The 17,606-nt window shown below is 38.3% G+C and overlaps 1 protein-coding gene across 2 annotated transcripts in view; it reads left to right on the top strand.

The window, feature by feature from the left end:
- Positions 1–17,606, top strand: part of GALNT2 (polypeptide N-acetylgalactosaminyltransferase 2) — a 72,934-nt gene that overhangs the window by 43,829 nt on the left and 11,499 nt on the right. For both annotated transcript variants that reach the window (XM_088143398.1, XM_088143400.1), the window contains 9 exons: positions 3,740–3,893; positions 6,508–6,606; positions 6,725–6,792; positions 7,234–7,299; positions 7,745–7,866; positions 9,274–9,361; positions 14,380–14,467; positions 15,584–15,687; positions 16,542–16,668. In XM_088143398.1, the coding sequence (XP_087999524.1) occupies positions 3,740–3,893; positions 6,508–6,606; positions 6,725–6,792; positions 7,234–7,299; positions 7,745–7,866; positions 9,274–9,361; positions 14,380–14,467; positions 15,584–15,687; positions 16,542–16,668 (916 nt within the window). The remainder of the gene's footprint in view (positions 1–3,739; positions 3,894–6,507; positions 6,607–6,724; positions 6,793–7,233; positions 7,300–7,744; positions 7,867–9,273; positions 9,362–14,379; positions 14,468–15,583; positions 15,688–16,541; positions 16,669–17,606) is intronic.

Genomic DNA, 17,606 nt, shown 5'->3' with positions numbered 1-17,606 from the left:
CCATCTCCCCTTTTTAGGGAAGGTGGTAGAAAAGGTGGTCGCGCGGCAGCTTCAGAGGATCCTGGAGGAAACGGATTATCTGGACCCCTATCAGTCAGGATTCAGGGCTGGTTATGGGACAGAAACAGCATTGGTTGCACTTTTAGATGATCTCTGGCGAGAGCGGGATGGGGGTAGTGCATCCATCCTTGCTCTTCTTGACCTCTCGGCGGCTTTCGATACCATCGACCATGGTATCCTTTTGGGTCGGCTGCAGGAGTTGGGGTTGGGTGGCACAATGCTGTGCTGGTTCAGCTCCTTTCTCCAAGGCCGAACCCAGTCGGTGTTGATAGGGAGCGAGAAGTCCAGCCCCCGGCCCCTACTGTGTGGGGTGCCACAGGGGTCAGTGCTTTCACCGCTCCTATTTAATATCTACATGAAGCCGCTGGGTGAGATCATCCGGCGCCATGGAGTGAGGTATCATCAGTATGCTGATGATACCCAACTATACATCTCCATCCCTGGTGCCTTAAGTGATGCTGTGACTACCCTTTCGCGGTGCCTGGAGGCTGTGGGGGCCTGGATGGGGGACAACAGGCTTCAGCTGAACCCTGGTAAGACGGAGTGACTGTGGATACGGGGAGCCTCAAGATCTAGGACTTTGTCATCTTTGGTTCTTGACAGGGTTGCACTACCCCAGACAGACCCGGTGCGTAATTTGAGGGTTCTCCTGGACTCACGACTCCTGTTCGAAGAGCAGGTGACAGTCGTGGCCAGGAGGGCCTTTGCATGACTTCGTGTCATGCGGCAGTTGCGCCCCTTCCTGGATCAGGGGGACCTCCGCACGGTCACTCATGCCCTGGTCACCTCTGGGTTGGACTACTGTAATGCGCTTTACATGGGGCTACCCTTGAAGAGTATCCGGAAGCTACAGCTGGTGCAGAATGCGGCGGCGCAGACAGTTCTTAATGCCCCTAGGAGGGCACATATAACACCGCTGTTGCGCGAGCTGCATTGGTTACCAGTTTGTTTCCGGGTCCAATTCAAGGTGTTGGTTATCACCTTTAAAGCCCTTCATGGCACGGGACCAGGTTATCTGAGGAACCGCCTCGCCCTGGTCACTTCAGCCCGTCCCACTCGGTCCAGCAGAAGGGGCAGGTTGCAGACCCCACCAGTCAGGGAATTTCAATCGGTGGGGTCTAGGCAGAGAGCCTTTTCTGCTGTAGCGCCCGCCCTATGGAACATCCTGCTTCCTGAGGTCCGGTGTGCCCCCTCCCTCATGGCCTTCAGGAAAGGTATTAAATCCTGGCTTTGCCAGAAGGCCTGGGGGCCAGAGGGGGGCTCGCACCTGTGGAGATGGCTGGTGGGATGATGGGTTGCCCCCCCCCCCCCAGCATCTTACAGATTTTTATAGGGCCAAAATTAGAGGAGGTTTTTTACTTTATTTTAATATGTTTTTAAATTATTTATAGTTTTTAGCCATCTTGGAGAGAATTGTATTTCTTCGTTTTTATTGTGAGCCGCCCAGAGTCACCCGTGGGGGAGATGGGCGGCATACAAGCCGCAATGAACAGATGGCAGATCTAGTGAACACAACATATGACATACCCAACAAACCCAAAGCCTAGGAGAAGAGCCAGGTCTTAAACCCCTTCAGAATGCTATCAGGGTGGGAGCCATAGAATAATATACGAGTGTTTAGGGGTAGACTTTGGCTGTACTTGGCCAAAAAGTATCCAAACTAATCTACACTTCATGTATATTACTAAAAATATGTAAAAGCCACAATGTGGCAGAATAAGTGGTCTCTGTGGGCCCATCTGATGATAACCATGGCGTAAGAAAGATTGTGACTTGGAATATAAGAGGAATAAATAATTAAGATAATGAATTAACAAATGACAGAAAAATAGATATGTTGTATATCTGTGAAACTAAGAGAAGGGGAAAGGATGTAATCAACCTGAATGAAGGTGGTTTGATCTTATGAAGTGGAATTGATGAATATGTGCCAGGAAATAAAGATATAGGTTTACTTATGAATGAAATGTATGTCCAAAAGTATGAATTGGTAGCATCTAGAATAATCTAGTATAGGAATCCACAAGTTGGTGATATAGATAGTCCTCATTTAATGACCATTTGTTCAGTGACTGTTCGAAGTTACAACAGTACTGAATGAATGGTAGTTATGGCCAGTCCTCAAAGTTATGACCATTGCAGTGCCCCCGCAGTCACATGATCAAAATTTGGCCACTTGGCAGTCTGCTGGCACAACCACAGAATGTGCTTCAGTTGCCCCCACCCGCTTATCTCTCCCCCATCTCAGCTGCTTTGGACAAACACATGGTAAAAGAATGAATTTAAATCTAAAAAGCAAGATTGATTTGATGTTTTATGATGAATGAGAGAATTTGAGATGGATACAAAGGTGAGAGCTTCTAAATGTGGGATAGAGCATTCTTTGCCAGGTGTCCAAAGTGGAAAATAACTGAATGTTTTGTTGCCTTTGTTATATGGAAGTGAGAGTTGGATATGTAAGGAAAAACATAAAATAAAGTTGAACACAGTGGGCATGGGTTATTAAAGCATGGGTGGTAAAACAAGAAGAGTTAGGATCAAGAATGAAAGGGTATTTCATGAATATGGATTGGATATAGAAGTGAGTGACCAATACCAAAGGAATAAGTTGAGGTGATTTGATCATATACAGAGAATGAATATGAATGGGATCACAAAACAAATATATGAAGTGAATGGGTGGACAGGAGTTGATATTTTAATGTTTCAAGTTTTTCTCCTAGATGCCTATTCTACCCCACTATCTCCTATGAGCAGCTTTTCCTACGGGAATCTGCACTAATGTTCCTTATCAGTAAAGATAGTACAAGCCAACACAAAGTATTTGTTTGGGCTTCTGTGTGGAAGCCTTGATACTTGACTAGCCAGCAAGAAGACATAGTCCAGTGCAGGCTTGTCACAGTCTTTCTAATAATCTAGGAATCAAATATCCGTTTTCTTAAGAGTTACAGTACCAGGAAATTGAGGGGAAAGATCTTTGCAGGTATATGTAAGATTATTCAAGGGCTTTTTAGGTGGGATATAAATAGCTTACATAAATAACATTTAGTGGAGAGTCTATTAAGTAATTATTCTGCAACTACAAAAGGAAAAATGATCCTAACATGTATGCCATGTTGCCTTCAGAAGCTGTTCTGTGGAAACATTTAGTTTTGTGTGTGTGTGTGTGTGTGTGTGTGTTTTAAATGTTAGTATTGAAAGAATTTTAGTATTTCAAACAGTGTTGTAGAGCATGGAACCTGTTTGCATTGCTAATAGGTAAGTAGAGGACAGATACAGGTTGATCTACATGTAGCTGCTGAAACAGAGAGCTCAAGCTTCACTACTCCAGCAAGATTAGATTGAAAACGGAGTCACGCTATACTCAGTAACACAGTGGTGACCCTGTTTGCTTTTCGCAAGATAAGAGAGAGAACCGTACATCAGCTGTTCAGCATGTGTTTTCTTCAAAACAAAGCAAATAGCAGATCATGATGGAGACGCTATCCAGAATTCAAAAAGGGAGAGCAACGTTATGAGTGTAGGGGGTACAGTAGTGTTTGAGTGGGTTTGAAAGAGAGATGTCATCTGCTTCTAGTCCTTGGAAAGTTTGCTATATTTGTCTGTATACTGAAAAGTGTTTAACCAAAGCCAGAGTGTTATGCTAGATTCTGTTAATACCAATTTTTCTTTTCCTTAGGAAAAGTTAGGTGGCAAGACTTTGACCAGGATACTTACGTTGGCGTCACTATGGTCAAAGCTGGTCAAGACCCATATGCCCGCAATAAGTTTAATCAAGTGGAGAGTGATAAACTGCGAATGGACAGAAATGTTCAGGATACAAGACATGATCAGTAAGTATCAAATTTCTTTAAAAATAGTTTTCTTGTAGCAAATAGTATCCAAGTTGAAAAGTGTACTGGAAAATAAATAATAAGCAAATTGCTCAGCTGTAGCTCTCAAGAGTTTAGTTGTGGTTAGCACAGAGTTGTTTGAGCCTATTATATTTCTGTCATAACATTCCCTGCTGAGTTGCCTTAATTCATAGTACTGAATGACAATTCTAAAACAATGCAAAGCAATTCAAGAATAAATTACGCAATCTGTATAAGACCTGCTTGATTTGAAGTATGCTAGAAAGGCAACATCCTTGGTACTGGGCCAGTATTGGCATCTTACTTATTTCTCTGCCTGACATTATTATGGTTTCTAAATCTTGCCTAACTGGGATGCTGCTAGTTTGGAATGTGCAAAACTGAAGATTTAATTCCACTCTTACTGGTTTTAATGTTAATGTTAATCTGTTTTAAATCTGTTTTGATGTTTTGTTTTACCTAACACCTTGTAAACACTTATTAGAAACAAATTTGGCTTGTTAAAATTTATAAAAATAAACACCCGAGATAATTGTCTCACACATAAGGCAAAATCAAGATACATATTTCTCAGTCCTTGGCTACTTTTTGCCTCTTGCTATCTATGATTCCAGAAAGCCCTCAAAATGTTTTTTTCAACAGGCCTGGGGATCCCCTAGCAACAGGGAGCCCGCGTGCTGGCTGCATCACCTGTAATATTCTGACACATTCCCTCTTGTGATCTTGTTTTTATTTATGTTTCATTGTTTTAATTTGGTAAATAAATAAATTTAAATATTTATTGAATTTATTTGTTATTGAAATTTAAAAAGTACTGGAAACAGGAACAAACGGAGCATCCTTCAGTTCTAAATTTGGTCTCCAGTGTTCAGACTAAAATTAGAATTGATCAGATGCAAACGCAGATGCAAAGTTCCTTGCTTGTTATGCAGTTAACAAAAACATTTGAAAATTGCTTCTATGGGTAGTCCCCAGTTTAAGAACAAGTTCTGTCCCCAAGGCCTGTCCTTAAGTTGAATTTGTATGTGAGCCAGAACAGTGTTATCGTATAATACTGTATAAGTAGTACTGTGTAATTAACTCAAACCATTGTGCATTTAACTTGAATCATTGTGTATTTAACTCAAATTTTGCTACAATAGGCTCTGTTCTTAACTATGGGTCATCCTTAAACTGGACATTCTTAACCCAGGGACTACCTGTATTTCTTATTATTAAGTAGAGGTCCAGAGGTGTGGGAATTTGATTAATTCTGGAATTCTGGGAATGAACAAAAGATTAATGTTGCTTTGCAGTCCTTTTGTCAGTGAAACATTTAGGCAATTTTATGAGCCAGGTAGTTTATAAATTTTGGGCTTTGATTTACTTAGCCCAAAATTCAACTTGGACTGCTAAATTTTGATCAGGTTTATGCAGATCATTTACATTTTTACTGGCAGAATTAGGTTGAACTACATGTTTTTCTTTATTATATCTTGTAAGTTGTCTGTTTCTTAAGGAAAACAGGGTGTAGATACCTAATAACCTGATTATCTGTTTTAGAAACCATATAGGCTGAACTTTTTATGAAGTTTTGAATATCTATGCTCTGCCACCATACAGGGCCCTCTCCCCCGGGACTGATAAAACTTAGCATAGCATGGATTATAAGTGGAAAAATATGGTGTAGCATACTTGAGCAGTAATTCAGGTTGATTGTTTTTTTCCATGATTACTTATTGAGAATAAACTTCCTTAGAAATGCCTACATTTATTAAGCTCTAATGCATTTCAGAAAATAAGATTTTCCCTTCAGGCATTTTAAAAGCATATTTTAAAAGTATAGCAAATTACATATGAATATGGTTTTATATTTTTGGAAAGAAGATCAATAGACAAGTGTACTATTTTATAAACTGAAAGATCTGTACCAAACGAATGTCTTATAAGGATCAGAAATGCAGGAATACATGGGTCTGGGTTATCTGAGGGACTGCCTCTCCCCAATTACATCTACCTGTGTCATCAGGTCTGGCAGAGGGGGCATGCTGCAGGTCCCATCTGCCAGGGAATTACATTTGGTGAGTCCCAGGAGGTGGGCCTTCTCTGCCATGGCGCCCACCTTTTGGAATCTTCTCCCCCTGGAAGTGAGGTTAGCTGTATCCCTCTTAACGTTCCACAAGTCCCTCAAGACCTGGCTACATTATCAGGCCTGGAGGTCCCAGGGGACTGAGGAGATTTTGCAATGGCTCCCTTATTGTGGTTAATACCATCCTCTCTTGTTTTGTGTGCTTTTTTATAGTTTTGTAGTCTTTAATTATGACTGTTTTATATGTATTTATTGGGTTTTTTAAAATTAAGTGCCAACTTTAGCTCCCAGAATTGCCCAGCCAGTATGGGAGAGTTGAAATCCACATATCTTAAAGCTGTCAAGGTTGAGAAACACTGGCTTAGAGAATGTAGTTGTTCTTTCCTTTGAACCCTCTGCTCTTGCTCCTTCCCTGCAAGATGTAATGTGGGTGTCTAGTATCAGGCTTTAATGAGAGTCTTTGTATTAGTGGCACTATGGAGCAGAGGTTTAACATTTGAAACCGTTTTTGTCCTTCCTTTTAAGGTGTCAACGGAAACAGTGGCGGGTAGACTTACCAGCTACTAGTGTAATAATCACTTTTCACAACGAGGCGCGATCAGCTCTTCTTCGAACTGTTGTCAGGTATTTCTGAAACATTATTTCTGAAACCACAGGGAGCTACCACAATGTGATAATTCATGGATTTTTCTCATCTCATTGAACTAGATGATTATTCTCATCTGATTTCTTTTCTTTTTAGTGTTCTCAAAAAAAGCCCACCACATCTTATTAAGGAAATTATATTAGTAGATGACTACAGCAATGATCGTAAGTACTTTCATAAGCCTATCTCAAAATATTTAGCGCAATACATGGGATATTATGTTGTTCTGACCGAGGATTATGGGACTTGTGATCCATGCTGTCTGGAGGGAACTCTGCTGCACTGGGATGAAGCTGCTGGAGTTCTCTGAGTTGGCTGGGGCATATATTTGTCCAGGGTCCTAGATTGCTTATAGTTTCCAAAGCATTTACTTTCTGGCAAGGTTAATGACATAGCCTGCCTTAAGTAGTTGTCTCTTCTGTCTTTTCAAGATGAAATTGTCATCAATCAGACTTGCAAAATAGACTTACAGTGGAAAACTGGAGGAAGTCAGATGAGCCGTAGCTTTGAAACTTGGGAATTTTCCAAGGAGGGAAGACTCTTCGCAAGAGTTTCTTGAGTCAAGATAAAGAATTAACTAGTGTTATCTCATTTTCTTTTTCTAGCTGAAGATGGTGCTCTATTAGGTAAAATTGAGAAAGTCAGGATACTTCGAAATGATCGCCGGGAAGGTGAGCATTCTTAACAGAACTAGAAACAATATGAGGATTCAGCTTTGGTTAAAAGTCAGAGCAGTCTGTTCTTTCTGCACACACTGAGTGTAGATGAAGTAGGTTGCACAATGGAGGCAGGGTATTTCATCTGATAGCTATTTTAAATTCTGTTTTCCAGATCACTTTTTAAGTGCTTTCCTAAATCAACAGCTTCCTGGAGGCTTTTCTTAAATCAACAGCTTCAGAATCGGAGATCTGATTTTTCTAATTACTTTCTTGTACTGCTCTAAGTTAAAGTGCCTGAAGATTGTTTCTGTTGTAGTGAACTCTTCCTAGGTACTTTTTATGGAAAACTTCTGACTGGTTTACCAGTCTTCCCTATCAAATTGTTAGCTAGATTAACATCAGAGGGCAAGTGGTAAACAAAATACAATTGAGCAAAGTATGCGTCCTTAATTTTCAGGTTTGATGCGTTCTCGTGTTCGAGGGGCAGATGCAGCACAAGCAAAAGTACTTACATTCTTGGATAGTCACTGTGAATGCAATGAACACTGGCTGGAGCCTCTTCTGGAGAGAGTAGCAGAGGTTAGTTATGAGGAACGTTGTTAATTGTACCTAAGAATGGGCCTTGGATTCTCTTTTGCATTGAAAAGTAGGTTCCCCCCCCCCCCCATCCATTCAGTCATGTCCGATTCTTAGAGACTGCCTGGGCAAGTCCCTGCAGTTTTCTTGGCAAGGTTTTTCAGAAGTGGTTTGCCATTGCTCCTTCCAAGGGCTGAGAGAGAGTGACTGGCCCAAGGTCACCCAGCTGGCTTTGTGCCTAGGCAGGACTAGAACTCAGAGTCTCCCAGTTTCTAGCCTGATGCCTTAATCACTACATCAAACCGGCTCTACTAAAAGTAGTAGTCTTCATGTAATTTTAAACAGTACTTTCATTTTTTTAAAAAATCAGTCTATTGACTAGATTCTGAATTGAAGAATTAGTACTGAAACATGTAATAATAATAATAATAATAATAATAATACCAATAGTAATAGTAATAGTAATAGGTGCCTTGGGTGCAATCCCAAACATCTGGAGTACCACTTGAAGACCATCAGTATTGACAAAATCACCATAGTCAATTGCAAAAGGCAGCTTTATTCGGAACAGCTTATATCCTGTGACAATGATACCTTTAACACCATCAAACAACATCAGCCTATTCCAGGTCCTTGGGAAGGGCCCGATAGGTGGATAAAAATGCCAAATCTAGTCTAAACATCTGGTTGACTGTGTGAACAACAATAATATATTACATTTATATGCTGCCCAACTCCCAGCAACTCTGGGCAGTTTAAAATTGTTAAAACATTTAAAAAACAAAGAAAAGTACAGAACACATAAAAACAGCACAAGACAGAGGGACACTAATGGCATAGGGGAACAGAAGGGAAGAAAAGGGCATCAGTTGTCCTCTCCGACCTGGGTGAAGAGCCAGGTCTTTTAAGGCCCTTTGAAATCCCAGTAGGATGGGAGCTGTTTGAATTTCGGGAGGAAGCTCATCCCAGAGGGCAGGTGCTGCTACAGAGAAGTTGCACTTCCAAGGTCCCAAAAGGTGGCATTGTTTAATTGATGGAACCCAGAGCACGCCATCCCTCCCAGATCAAACTGGTTGGGCAGATACTATGGGAGACAGGTGGTCCCTCAACTAACCAGGCCCTATGTCATGTAGGCCTTTTTAAGATCTATCCCTATATGATTTAAAATGTTTAATTTCCTTGAGTGTTGGACTGAGTTAGCAAAGCACCCAGTAAGTCTTACTGTGCTTAATTGCCACAGACCTGGCAGGGAGGATTTTTTTGGTGGGGGGCTACTACTTTCAATGCCATTTACTCTATATGTTTTCTTTAAAATCTAGCCTTCCAGGGAAGAAGATAACGGGTTTTGTAACATGCAAAACAACACAAGAGGCTATTATTCATTAACCTTTATTTTGAAATTTATTTTAGGACAAGACCCGAGTTGTGTCTCCTATAATTGATGTAATTAATATGGACAATTTCCAATATGTGGGGGCCTCAGCTGATTTAAAAGGCGGTATGTATTTTATTGGAATACGAAGTCTTTCCAGTGTCTCTAAATGTGTCTCAATATCTAAACACTAACTTGAGAAATGTATACCTACATATCTCTCTATATATAAATGGAGTAAAATGTCAGAGCATGCTTCCAGTCCTTAGAGGAATTATCATGTTCATGTTTTTGTTTATAATCTTTTATTGAAAATTTAAAGATACGTATTTAAAAGTTAGAAATAGAAAAGAAAATTTGAAATACAAAATATAAAGAAAAGGAGAAGAAAAAGTGAAGTAAAGTAAAAGAGGAAAAGGTATGAAAAATAGATAACTTCCAATCTATCTCTAGTCTTAGAAATAATAAGGCTATCATAAGTGCTAGTTTTTAATACATTAAATAAGAATAATTCTTTGTCTAAATATATCCCATTACATTTATAATCTAATCCTCAAATCCCCATGTAAGCTTCACCCCACCTGCATTTTGCAAATAGTCCATCAATGGTTTCCATTCTTTAAAGTAGTAATTGTTTGAGTTTTCATGTTTTTAATCAGTGTGCAACAGAAATCTTGCAGGAAAATAAAGCCTTGCCTGCTAAAAGAACCAGATGCAAGGCATGGAAAACATTTCTGCCTAAGGTCTTGAAGAGATGCTGTAGAAAATACATACAAATATCCTGACACAGTACAAAACAACTGTCCACGTTTTTATAGTGCCGTTGGGCTCAGATTCGGAACTGCCAGTTCTGAATCTCTGAGGTTTGTGTGTCAGTTTTGTCAGGGAGATTCTGGAAACTGAAATAAAATATCTGTTTTCCTTTCCTCACTTTCTAAAGCATTCCTGTATAATACAGGAAGGGGTGCAGCAGATGATGAAAATGATAAAAATATCTTCTCTCATAAGTGATGTGTGAGTTCAGTATCTGGGAGCAGATTTAGGTTCCGGAGCTGCAAGTCTAGTCCATAAAGGAGAAATACAACTATATCCAGATTAGGATGAAATCAAATTCTAGGATCAGCTCAGCCGCTGACTATCAGTTTGCCATTCTTGGGCTTGTGGTAACATTCATTCAGCTCAGCTAGCAGCACCAAGCTGACCTCAAGAAAAGCTAAGCAAGATCAGACCTGATCAGCGCTTAGATGGGGGAGACTACCATGAAAATTCTAGGCCTGTCAGCTAAACTGAGAAGTTGAAAGAGCATCCCAGAAGACGGTAGTGTCAAATCACATCTGCCTTGCTGCTAAGAAAGGTATATGGTTGTGCCTTTGCAGTCATCAGGAGTCAATTTCATCTAGCAGAATGTGAATTGCTTTACTTAAGTAGATGAAAAAGAGGAAATAGATTGGAAATGCCAGCATATTGATTATTAATTCCAAACCCCTTGGTCATGAGTACTCAAAATATTTTGATCTCATTTCAAAGTGGTTGCTTTAAGTTTGAAGTGGGTTGCTTGAGCTATTCTACAAGTGTGTTGATCTTTAAACATTCTTATTTGAACCCTGAGATGGCTGCTTCAAACTTGATCCAGAGCTGTTTTGAACTCAAATCACTCCTGGAGTTTTTGGAACCCCCTGTTTTGAAATCAAAACAATTGTTTCAAATTCAGAATATTTTGCACCCTCCTCCTCTTGATGCTTCCATCAAGTGCTGCAGGATAATATGCTCAGAGGTGTCTACAGCAAGCCAAGTTTGCATCAAAATGATGATATCATGACATCATGATGCAAATTCTACCCTTACATATTTGTATTTCAACATCTGATGCAAGTACAGAAATTGCATTTTTTTACATTTTGATGAATGCTTTGCCATTTACCTCTCTCCTCCATTGACACCTGTACTCATGTTATGTAGGTATCTAGCTACTGCTCCCTGACAATTCAGATAAGACCATGATTCTTCATTCCATCTAATGTAAGAAAAGAACTGTGCTTATGTGTCCATGTAAAATAGCATTGTAAATGTGCTTTGCTAAAATCTGGCATAATGTGAAGGGCTAAACAAATGCACTTTCTGTTTAGCTCTCTGAAAGGAATTAATTGCAATATAAAAAGCAATGGCAATGGCGAAATGGCCAGTCTCATAGTAATGAGGATATAAAAGAACATAAGAAAGAACACACAGCATTGATTTTTGAAATAAGGTTTGCATATTTTGTCCTTTGTGTGAAGCTTTCTTTTGTAAAATGAATTAGGAAAGCCTAGACTTGAATTTTCTTGAAGAATTCAAGAGCGAAGAGCAAAGAGGGAAATCTGGAACACCGATAATATTCAGAGGCATTGCTGTCAAAGTCTGTGGTAGCTAAGATTAAGAACACATTTGTATTCTTGATATCATCAATCACCTCTCCTAGGTATTCTGTTGCATGTTGAAATATAGTATCTGTTGTGACTGTTGCTCTGGATATTTGATGATCATAGCAGTCTACTTTGAGATGCCATAATAGGTAGAATCTCTGAGTATGAGAGTGCTGTTCATATATTGCCATTCTCAGGATAATTACATACTGTACAGTAATTATGCAATTTGGGATCAAATGTGGTTGTGAATGGGTTGAAAAAGGAGATATTGAACTCTAGATGGTGATGGTTTTATTTCAGTATGAAAAAATAAAAACCTGACATCTGTGTTGCCTTGGAGTGTACAGATCATCTCAATGCACAGTCTGCTATTAACCTCTAATCAAATTGGGCTGATGTATTCATGTCATGTATTAGTGTCAGTAGTATTTCTTTAATACCACTGACACTTCAGGTTTTCCTGTGCACTATTATTGATATGTGTTCCAAAGGAGCCCCCTAATGTTTACTATAGTATATATCACTTAGAGCTTTTGCCTTCACGATTGCGTTTATCTTCACACTTAAATTAATGGTATTTCATATAATGAAATACAGTGAAATTTAATCTTTCTACTTTAAATGAAGACTTGATGGTCTCAGTGTGTTGCCCTATTACCCACTACAGTATAGTATTGAAATGAAGCATGCTTTTCAGATGAAATGGTTAGGTTTAATGCAAACACTGGAAATTGGATCTTCTTTAGTATGTTGTTCCATTAGCATGCAACTCTGGACAGTAAAATAAAGTTTATAAGAATTTCAGGTGTGGAGGAAACTAAAAAAATGTTTTAATGCCATTTAAAAGCTTGCTCTGCTATGCAGCTATAGTGTTTTACCTTTGGGCTTCATTTGCTGCTAAAATGTATTAATTGTTCTGAAAAGTCTAATCAGAGCAATTTCCACTATCCCTTTGCACAATCCAGTTAGTTTGTATACTATATCCTGCCACTGTTGATGAATATTTACTTTCCTTCCACCTGCCCAGCATCTCCATCCTCACAACCCTATAATGTAAGCTGGGCTAATAAATATTGATTAGTTTATGGTCAGTCAGTATCAACTTAATGCCCCTGGAGTTTTGGATTTGAGCCAACCCATATAGTGGGCTCTTTCTTTTGAGAAACCTGTATATATACCAGCTGAGAAGGCATCATACAGACCTGCTTCAAATCTCTAAAATAAATAGTCTGTACAGATCCAGTTTGAGATTACTATACTAATCTTATAATTACATATATAATTATTAAAATCCCATACTCATCTGTACCCCAGCTTTTGGATATGTGAATGCTTGTGTATTTGTGGTAGACCTACATAACAATGTTGCTTAACAAGTTGGCTTTGGGCCTGTGTAAATGCAAATCATCTACTCTGGCACATAAGTATATTTAAACTTCAGGTGATTACCCCATATGGTTTCATGTATATATTGAAGTGTGGAAGAGAAAGATTATTTATTGTGCACCCATCATGAAAAGTGCTGCTGGATACCTGAAAGTCCTATGTGCAAAAATGCTAAGAATGCAACTAAACGGCTTTTGAAAAATTGTGTGCAAATGTAGCACTTGTGGCATCTTTGGGAAATGACCATGCTACAGGATGCTTAGCATGTTAAACAGGAAGATATTTTTTAATCCACCTTTTATGGAAGGGCCCAGCAGCCTACGTTCTGACAAATTAACAGAGGGGAAAGTTATCATAATAGCAGGCTGCTTCTGTTGCCTGCAATACTGAAGGAAAGTTGCTACTTGCTAGACAATATGAGCAGGAGGATAGCTGGCAGGAGGTGGTCCAACCCAGGCATTCCCCCCCCCCGCCCCCAAATTGCTATATTCTGATTTTGTATGATAGCTGGAAAAATGGTTGCTGCCAAAGACAGTTCTTGGAAAAGAGAAGTTTAAGCAACAGATGGTTCCCATGGAGCCTGAGGGGGTCTTAGTGGATTGCCATTCCTTCAAATGTAGTCAGATGGTATCTGCTGTGGGAGTGGAGAAGCTAAAATAACAATTTTGGAAATAGCAGCTGGAGGTAGAAAAATTGGCAGGGAAGGCAGGAAACAAAAATCCTGGCTTCTGATTTCAGTGCCATCTCCTGATCAGATCTGCTGATACCTGCTGTTTACATGCAGATTCCTTTTGTGATTTCCTCCAAGCACAAAATAAGTCAAAACAGTTTCAAAGTATTGCAAAATACACAAAAATCAAACTGAATAAATATTCAGATTGCCTGTTGATGTCTCAAAACTGAGAAACCTGTCAGGGTTTCTTGCTATCTAAATTACGTTGTCATTGAAGAATATTTTTTGTTGCAATCACATAAAAGAGGATGGGAATTAGGAAATAAAAGCTAGTGTGGTTTTTCTTATAAACTGAACATTATTTACTTTATTGATTAAATTATTATAATCTCACTTTTCTACTTAAAAAGCACTCAATTTTGTTTTAGGACTTTACCAATGTCCTCTTATCTTCTGTTGCATCTGTTTATGAAAGTGTCATACAACAGTAAAGAAATTGCAGATAAAGTGAGTCTGGAGTTACATCCAGCTGGTTTTCACTAAAGCCCTAGCTGAAAAGCTTCATATCAACAATCCATAATTCAAGGACCACTTATTTAGGCAAAAGGTATTATTAATATCCAGCATGTATATTGTGACTTTGCCCTTTTTTCCTTCTGTTCCCTCCTGCAATCTCTTAGGCTTTGATTGGAATTTGGTATTCAAGTGGGATTACATGACACCTGAGCAAAGAAGAGCACGGCAAGGAAACCCAGTTGCTCCCATAAAGTATGTTCCTGCCAACACCCTTCCCCTCTCAAAACAATGTTGTTGTTCTTAGTAAGTGCAACTTTGAGTTACCATCTCCGAAGTTAGACTCAGCAGACTGCTGTTGAATTAATTGATGCCTCATAAAACACAAAATCCAGTGTTGCCAAATGCAAATGATGTTTCAATATATTGCACACTAGTACTTGAAGACAAACATTACTAGTTTCTGTCACTTTCTTATCTTACAGCAAATGTATTGCATTGACACTCTTTATTAACATACTGCATTATTATATGAAACTATTACTGCAAATAATAAATAGCAAAATAGTAACTGCATAAGACGCAATTGTATCAATTACCAAAAAACAAATGATAATGCTTAACAGCATGTGTGGAATTGAAATCTATTCTGTATGAGCCTTGATTTGTTGGATTGATTTCTTGTTGTGCAATCATACCTGGAAAGTAGAACAAATGATGCAAGGCTTTCTAATTAACATGGTGTCAGATCAGCAAATAGAGAATTACTTGCTCTCACTTTAGTGTGCTGATACCAAGAAGAAGGTGTAACAAGATAAAATCATATATATTTTTGTTGTGTTCATAATTTGATTCTTGCTACTAGTAAAAATGTAAATAGATATATGCAGATAGGCAGAAATTTAATTTTTTCCAGTATTACAAAAGGAATCATTTCTCTTCCATGCAAGTACCAAAATTGGTACTGTTACAAAATTCTGTTATGCATGAATCACTGCTCTCACTAAAAGTAAATTTTACATTATAAAAGGATAGACTTGAAAGCTTACAAGGTAGCAGGGTATCTGTTTAAACTGGACAGTGGTGCAGAATAAATATGGCTTGGTTTTAAATAGGATATTATTGTGTATTACTTTGTAAAGCATTTCAGAAACTTTCTGTAACCAGTTATACATCTAAGGAATTAAGACCTAGTTGGTCAAAAATAAATCTTGAGTTCATGCGATAGAATTTTCCATTGCAGCAATCAATATAGATGGCGAGGACTGAACTGAATAGTTTTAAAGTATGGGCAGAAAATAGTTGGAATCTTAAGATCCTGTGCAAGTACATAATGTACCATATCTGCTCTTATCCCTTCTTTCTTTTTAGAACACCAATGATAGCCGGTGGACTCTTTGTGATGGACAAGCTTTATTTTGAAGAGTTAGGAAAGTATGATATGATGATGGATGTATGGGGTGGAGAAAATCTAGGTATGAATTTTTACTCAGAGCATTGTTTTTGAAGCATAGGAGATGATATCATAACCTCATTTTTGCCAGGCCATGCCTTTAGATCTCTGCCTAGAATGAATTAAAACAGCAGTTAATACTTTAAGTGGGTTATTGGCAAACATTCAGCCACAGCAGGGTTCCATTGTGAAATTAGAGTTTTCTGTCAAAAATAAGTATGAAGAAGGTCAGTGTTATATTTGAACAAAGCAGTCACAGGATCTTTTATCTTTTTAAAAGCCATACATAACTTGAAATGCATTCTGTGCTAATTAAAAAAATACTTGCCAAAGTGTTTCATTTAACAAGGTTATAAAGATACTCCATGCATTTTAAATACTGAAAAGTAGGGCATGTAGTTCATAGGCATAGTCATCATCTGGATATTTACTTTAAACCAATTAAGCTAATTTTGGATTATCAGTCTGGAAATTGATATTTTAAAATCATTTGTGATTTTATACTTAATTATAGCATCTCAAACTCATTTTCTCATTCTGACAGATGTTCATATAAAAGCTAAGGAGTTGTATGATGTCCATATTATTGTGGTTATCTGCTAAACACTGGATTTTAGGCCACAGTTTACTTATTTGAACTACAAATACAAAAAGTGGCCCATTTTGGATAGAGAAATGTAATAACTTCATGGTTTACATAAATTTGCTTAATTTTTCAGCTAAAAGGTGAACATGATTCTCTATCCCTTAAAAGCAGGGGAATTTTCAGGAATTTTTTAAACGTGTTAGATGGAAAAGAAGGGTGCATAAGAAGATTTAAAAAATTTATCTGATTCTATCTTCTGTGCGGTTTTATTGGTTATTTTCCGAATGCAGAGATTTCATTCCGTGTGTGGCAGTGTGGTGGGAGTCTTGAAATCATCCCATGCAGCCGAGTTGGCCATGTCTTCCGTAAGCAACATCCTTACACCTTTCCAGGAGGAAGCGGTACTGTTTTTGCAAGGTACTTTTAAGAGTCAATAAAATGTATGTATGTATGTATGTATGTATGTATGTATGTATGTATTCATTCATTGATTCATTCAATTTGTATGGCCACCCATCTCAGCAAGTGACTCTGAGTGGCAAAAAATCTTAAATTTAATTAAAAACAAATTTCCATTATAAATAACAAAAATTAAAATATACAGCAGACAAGGAGGGTGTCACAATCAATGGTTGTTAGCGCAGCTAGGAGACAGGACCCTTCACAAAATAGTGAAGCCAAGACCTTAACCAGAAAAATAACAATCGGCAGAAATGTACAATGCTTTTTTTTTTTTGGCAGGTTATTTATCTGCATTATAAAATTGCTTATCAAACAGCAAAAGCTTGCAAGTAGTGTTTGATTAGTTTATTTGAAAACTTCAACATTATCATTAAAATTGGAAATAAACTGCCAGAATAATGTAATGAACTAAAATATAGCAAATCCCTTGGTGTTATAAGTGGTCTAATATACTGTGTTTTTAATCTGGAAACTGTTTCTAGAAACAGCATTTATTATACAGCATCCATGTGTTAACATATTCCTTGGTGATCCAGCAGGTTTTTTTTTTCTTCTGTTAAAAAAAAGAAAAAGAATCAGTGTCCGTCCAACATATATTCAAGTTCTGTATATATTAATTATCTAATGTTAGTCTCTCTACCAAAATTGCTTAGTAAGGTGGCACATGGCTGATGAAATCTGGGAGTTGCCTTTCATGTATCTGGAAGGCATCCTGGTTAGGAAAGTCATAGGATTTGGGGCATGCTAAGGACTAGCTACGAACAAAGGAAATCAAGTTGAGCAAAGGAAATTCAGCAATCTTCTGAATAGCCAGAAATGTGCTCCTCAGGCTTTAGAAGTTAAAAGTGCATGAGGAAACTTCCCTTCTACTCCCAGTTCTTCCAGTGGTTTTA

The sequence above is a fragment of the Python bivittatus genome, unplaced genomic scaffold, assembly GCF_059951505.1.
Source record: "Python bivittatus isolate LINGU-HERP-01145 unplaced genomic scaffold, Pbiv_v1 ctg000020_np1212, whole genome shotgun sequence".
Lineage (NCBI taxonomy): Eukaryota > Metazoa > Chordata > Lepidosauria > Squamata > Pythonidae > Python > Python bivittatus.
Note: the sequence above shows the minus strand (reverse complement) of the source record. Positions and strands in the feature narration are given on the sequence as shown.